At 43.2% G+C, this 6,000-nt stretch overlaps 1 protein-coding gene across 2 annotated transcripts in view; it reads right to left on the bottom strand.

Annotated features, from left to right (window-relative positions):
• Positions 1 to 1,197: 1,197 nt before the first annotated feature.
• LOC133371014 (carcinoembryonic antigen-related cell adhesion molecule 20-like) overlaps positions 1,198 to 6,000 on the bottom strand; it is a 44,436-nt gene continuing 39,633 nt past the window's right edge. For both annotated transcript variants that reach the window (XM_061598074.1, XM_061598073.1), the window contains 2 exons: positions 4,955 to 5,058; positions 1,198 to 2,317 (listed from right to left, as the gene is read on the bottom strand). In XM_061598074.1, the coding sequence (XP_061454058.1) occupies positions 4,968 to 5,058 (91 nt within the window). In that variant the 3' untranslated portion in view covers positions 1,198 to 2,317; positions 4,955 to 4,967. The remainder of the gene's footprint in view (positions 2,318 to 4,954; positions 5,059 to 6,000) is intronic.

The raw sequence follows: 6,000 nt of genomic DNA, 5'->3' as shown, positions 1-6,000 counted from the left end.
CATTTTGAGCAAAAAGACCAATACAAGGATGACTGGCCTGTTAGAAGCTGGATGACACTTTGTACTAGGGCGGACACATTTTGTACTAGGGAAATGTAGTAAAAGTTTACAGGAGGGCTCAAGAATAAGGACATTTGTGCCAAGTCAAGATTGCAAGTTGTCAAGCTGTCCTAGTAAAGCAAAATACTTCAGGACTGTGAAAGTGGAACATGCAAGGCCTCACACAATTGAGGGGGAGGGAGTTATGGCAGAAGCGGGAAGGAGAGCACATTATGCAGCATCGTATATCCATTTAGGCAAGTGCTTGGCGTCCTTATTACATGTTGCTTGCCATTGCTTAACCCAGACTTCCCTAACCTAACGCCCTCCAGGTATTTTGGATGACAGTCCCCATCAGGCTTAGGCAGCACAGCTGGAGTTCAAAACATCAGGAGGGCACCAGGTAGGGAAAGGCCGAATTAAAGCACTTTGAGTTGAACAGCACTGAAGTGCATTGCAAGACTGCATTTTATTCTGTAATTCTCAACAGACTGCATTACTGTTGGGACCAACACTAAAACGAAGTATGTGCTCTATAGTTCATCCAGCACTAGTTGGGGTGCGTTGCTCAGTAGGAGTCAGTCAACATCATTTTAAATCAATACTGCAAATGGAGTAGAGGAAGCGCTGTCCTGTAAGGAGCTAGTTGAATTAGACTGTAAAAAAGTCGAGCCATTTCCCCTCCTCCTTCCCCTTTATAGGTCTCTTTAAGGAAGACAGTTTGGGCAAAAGCCAACCTCTACAAAACAGAGGGGCAGGCACAGTACCATGGGCCAAAGCAAAAGCAGACCACAAGCTAGTTTGCCCTGGAGGAAAAGCAGCAGCACTCATACAACAACAGAAGGGCTGCAGGTCAGTATCTTAACACTCGATCCACACTGCACCATCCTGCTCATTCTCTGCCCTGGGTTAATTAAGGACCCCCGATTTTGCATGATGTAGAGGCACTGCCTTCGACATAGACATAGAAAGAGGGGATGGTGGGGACTTAATTTCCATGAGAGGCCTTTTATAGCTCCAGTTTCAGTAGAAGTGGGGAGTACCTTGCAGTGTCTGTCTATGGCTTGGGTTGGTTTATTTCCCCCTTGGGTACCATGGAGAACACTGGTGATAAAAGGGGAGAGAAAAAACAGCGCTGCACGCTCCGAACAGCCACGGTTGTAAGATTTTGTTATTTTTTATTTTGATGAAAGGGAGTGCTGGATGGGAGAACATTTCAACTGCATGCCGCAGAGACAAGCATGATATACACTCACTCCTCCTTACACCACCACCCCACGTGTTAGCATGCAAATAATAGCAAAGCACAACTGACATTCCAAGGCATATTGCTGCTTCCTGGTCTCAGAGCTAGCACAGAACTCCAGCAATAGGGCTCTGCATTTTGGTGCAGGGCTGCAGCAAAGGCCGAGTGCTAGGAAGGCATTAAAGAAAGAACCCAAGAAAACCAAAACCGGATGTATTTTCAAACAGGGAGCAGACTCCCCCTCTCCACAAATGGGGAAACTCAACAAACGGCTACTAATTATTTGGCCCTGCTTTTTGCAGCATCAGTTAGAAATCCAGTGTCTGCTGCAGAAAGAGCTAAAATTCAGTGGAAGATGATGCCCCTTAAGACAGTAGGATGAGGGCTGATAGCAGAATGGGAGGAGGGAAGCCCCTCTCTGCTTCTAGATGATTTTAGACATGGCTAATCCTCCATTAATAAAAAGGTATGTTCCTATCCTGGATGGGATCGTTAGAATAATTCCCCCCTCCCTCCCCTTTACTGCCAATTTTCCTTTTCTGCTAAGGGCAGATGGACAATAGTGGATAAATTCTAGTGGGAAGAGACAAAGTTTATTTATTTTAAATTCTGCAAAGCAGAGCCCTTGTGTAGGGGCCCTGTGCCTTGAACTCACCAGTTGACTGTAAGTAAAAACACTTTCCAAGGTAACATTAATCTGAATAGGAAAGGGCTAACATTTGCAAGGACAAGTAGAGGTAAAAAAGCAGCCTATCAGTAGAAGAGGATCTCTTAATCTTGTAAAGGCAAGTGGAGAACTGCAGGCAAACAGCAAGCAGGGGGGAATTCATAACATCCCAACATAATTATTCCCTAATTTTTTGGTCTCAATAATTGAACCTCCCTCCTCCCAAAAAATAAAGACAACGAATGCTCCAAACATATACACAAAAACAGTCACTGTACATTGATGACATCCCCACCATCCCGTAGTTTCAGAAAAAGCTGGATCTTGAAAGTGAAAAGAAAAGGTGGATAGGAATCCATTTCACCCTGGGGGAAAGAGAAGAAGAAGAAAGAGAGCTTAACAACACAGCCAGCAGAGAGGCCTGTGACATCTTAGTACTGCTGGCCCCACACCTCGAGTGATCCACAGCAGTGGCACAGGGAGTCACAGTTCCAATACACTTTGATTGGCACCTCCCATGTTCAATGGAATGCAGCAACCCAGTTCCAAACAAATAGGGCATTCCCCCATACAGATATTGGAACAGCTCTTCTTAATTTCAACACGGTCCTGCCACTCAAATGGTGGCTTTAAAACAGCCAATGAAGGCCATGTGTTACTCATGACTCTCCCTCCCCCCCAATTTCCCTGAGGGTACCCATAATTTTTTTAGTGGTTTTTCATTAAGTTTCTGATTCTCACATTTTTCTGGATAGGTCTCTTAGGCTGTATGCAGCCAACTGATTTAATATTTTACTGCTAAATCAGAAAAAGGGGATAGGGAAAGCTACCTCAAGGAAGTGATATTTAGCATATCTTTTCCAAAAGATGGTATGTTGGATTGCACTTCCCACTGCTGCCAGATGCAAATAAAAGGAAGCGAAGGTTTCTGTATCTTTTAACAGTTCTGCAGAAAGATGGAACTTTGAAAGGTGCACATTATCATGCAGGGTGAAGCAAACACCTCAGGAGGCAGGTTTGGGGCAGCAGAGCAAGAGGCACAACAGATCCTGCACACGGGGCACAATCCACATTGTTTTGTCCAAGCCACGCTCAGGATCAGCCAGAGATGCTTTGTTGCCCGAAGCAAAGGACAAAATGGTGCTCCACTTCCAAGTACAAAAGATAACTAGACTGGTAGTTCAATCAGTAATTCAATACTGGCAACAGGACGGCGTCCTCTATTGCACCTGAGAACAGCAGGTGAGCTTGGAGGGCAGGCTGCGTAGTGCACAAAGCTCCAACACCTTGCTGCTGCTCTCAGGACTTGCTGCCTCACACCTAGTGGTAGGGCCGGCCACAGTACAATGAAGAACCTGCATGTGAGCATCTGCACAGAAGGATGTCATTAATGCTTAGCATCCTAAGTGAGGCAGGGGGCACATGAATCCAAGTTCAATCCCATGTCTCACTTTGTGTAGAACATCCCTGCACTCTCTCTCCCTCTCTCTGTAGGTAGCACCAAATCAGGATGTGTGGGATCTGCTTTGGTAATTAGCAGCCCCAGGGGGCTTCTTTGAGGATAGGAGGGTTTAAAACCTTTTATCTCATGTCCTTTCCTCAATAGACATTGCACCGCCCTGAAGCCACTGTCAACACTGCGGGGGCGGAGAGAGGGAAGAATAGGTACAACATTTATATCTGACTTTTCTTCCATAGAGAACCAGTAGCGTTGGCAAGAAGGGTACAATTTAGGCTGGGGAAGAGTCACAGGTGCCCCACTGCCCCAATCTTTAAAAAACCCTACAGTGCTGCTGATTGGAATAGCAAAACAAACCCAAGGGGAAGTTCCAATCATTCATGGGAAAATCATCCCAACAGGGCTTGGCCATAACAGAGAGAAATGGAGAACTGGTGTTTAAGTTAAAGATGGGGGAGTAATTTCTTTGGTTCACATTTTAGTGTGAATCCACCCCTTCCCAAACTAATATGCACACTGAAACACAGCTGCCTTTCAAAATTGTTTCCGGGCTAGATTCAAAGTGTTGGTATTAACCTATAAAGCCTTATACGGTGCGGGACCACGATACCTTGCGGAACGCCTCTTCCGATATGAACCGGCCCGTGCACTACGTTCTGCTACGAAGGCCCTCCTCCGGGTTCCAACTCACAGGGAGGCCCGGAGGGTGATGACAAGATCTAGGGCCTTCTCAGTGGTGGCCCCCGAACTATGGAACAGTCTCCCCGAGGAAGTACGCCTGGCGCCGACTCTGCTCTCCTTCCGGCGCCAGGTCAAAACCTTCCTATTCTCTGAAGCATTTTAAGTTACACTGATTTAATTTTAAAAATGTTTATTGTGTTGGATTGTTGCTTGTATTTTAGTATTGTTTTGTTATTTATTGTATTTTTATGCTGTTTTATGTTCACCGCCCAGAGAGCTATTGCTAGTCGGGCGGTATATAAATTTAATAAATAATAAATAATAATAATAATAATAATTCACACTTCCCTGAATTTTCAGTGCCATTCTCCAAACAAAAAAAATGTGCATACATTAAAGGAAATTGTGCACAAGCATATGTATATTAGGAAAAATAAAGAAGTTAATGTGGCCGCCTTTAAAAAAAAATCTCAAGCTGATGTGGAAATGGGAAGAACTGAATACTGGGAAAAAAGAGGAACCAAAACAGACAGATTCACCCATTCCTACTTTAAGTTGCTTGAAATCTATGGCTGTACTGTATTAATCTCATTTGACCACATGAGGGAGCATTTATACAGTCATTACTTATGGATGCCATCAAAGATTGCCCTTGATATATTATCAAGGAGGCTTGCTGCAAACATTCTCCAGAATCCCAGATTTTGTGTTGCTTTCCAGATTTTCTACAGAATTTGGAACTGAGGAATCAAGAATAGGCAACCCTTCTCCCCAGTATTGCAGAACTGGGGTGGGGGTTGACAAGAAGGAAATAATGGACAGGAAAGAGAATGATGTGCCCATCCTGTGCAGTTCTACCAACCTGTGTTCCCTTATTACATCACCAGGGGATGTGTATCCCCAACAGCAGAAGGCACAGACTCCAGGCTGCCTTTGTAGATTGGGGTACGCTGGCCAGAGTCTTCCCTTGAAAGAAAAAGGTGAACAGCAACATTCAGGTTTTATTTCTCCATCACTTGATGTGTGTATAGAACTGTCAAATAACGGAATTTTGCTGGCACGGGATGATACAAAAGTTCTGCAGAGGGAGATTCATCTTATAGGCTTGTTCTACACAAACAGGTTCATTGAGTAATGAATGTGTAGCAAATGGCCTCTGCTAAACTAATTAAGCACCAAAGGCCCAAGGAATAAGACCACCACCGCTTGGGTTGGAGTTGGCCATCTGTGCAGCCAGGAGCAGAAAAAGACTCTTTATATATTATGTATTTAAAGGTAGAGTAACACCTCCCCTCCATTCCCTAAGATTACAATATTAAAAAAAAGAGTTCCCAGTCAATAATGTCCTTGGAAACACTCAACATTATCAATAAGAACAAAAGAACAGCTGCCAGAGCAGGCCAAAGGCCCATCTAGTTCAGCATCCTGTTCTTTCTTTCTTTCTTTTTAATAAATTTTATTTTCAAAATAAACAAAATATAAACATAACCAACAAAATAAGGCCAAAATATTACATTATGTAGATCATAATCACATCACTTGTAAAGATTACACTTTGATTATCCATAGTGAATTATTAACGCAATTTTAATTCATACATTAATACTGTTCCCTTTCTTTTCCTTTCCTGCAGGATTTTTGAATATCATTCCTGTCCTTTCATTTATTGGACCATTCAATAATAGTGCCGTATCCATGTGTATGTCATTGGCAGGGGGATCCTTATATCATGCAGATTTATATAATTGATACAATCATACCATACTGAAATGAAATTAGTCCCTTTACTTTGTCCTCTTGCTCTCTTTAAATTATCTGTTAGTTTTTTGAGTAGAGCTATATCCTAAACTGTTTTATACCAATAATCTATATTTTCTCCTTTAAGGTCCTTCCAAGATTGCGCAATAG

The sequence above is a fragment of the Rhineura floridana genome, chromosome 15 (genome assembly GCF_030035675.1).
Source record: "Rhineura floridana isolate rRhiFlo1 chromosome 15, rRhiFlo1.hap2, whole genome shotgun sequence".
NCBI classification, from domain to species: Eukaryota; Metazoa; Chordata; class Lepidosauria; order Squamata; family Rhineuridae; genus Rhineura; species Rhineura floridana.
Note: the sequence above shows the minus strand (reverse complement) of the source record. Positions and strands in the feature narration are given on the sequence as shown.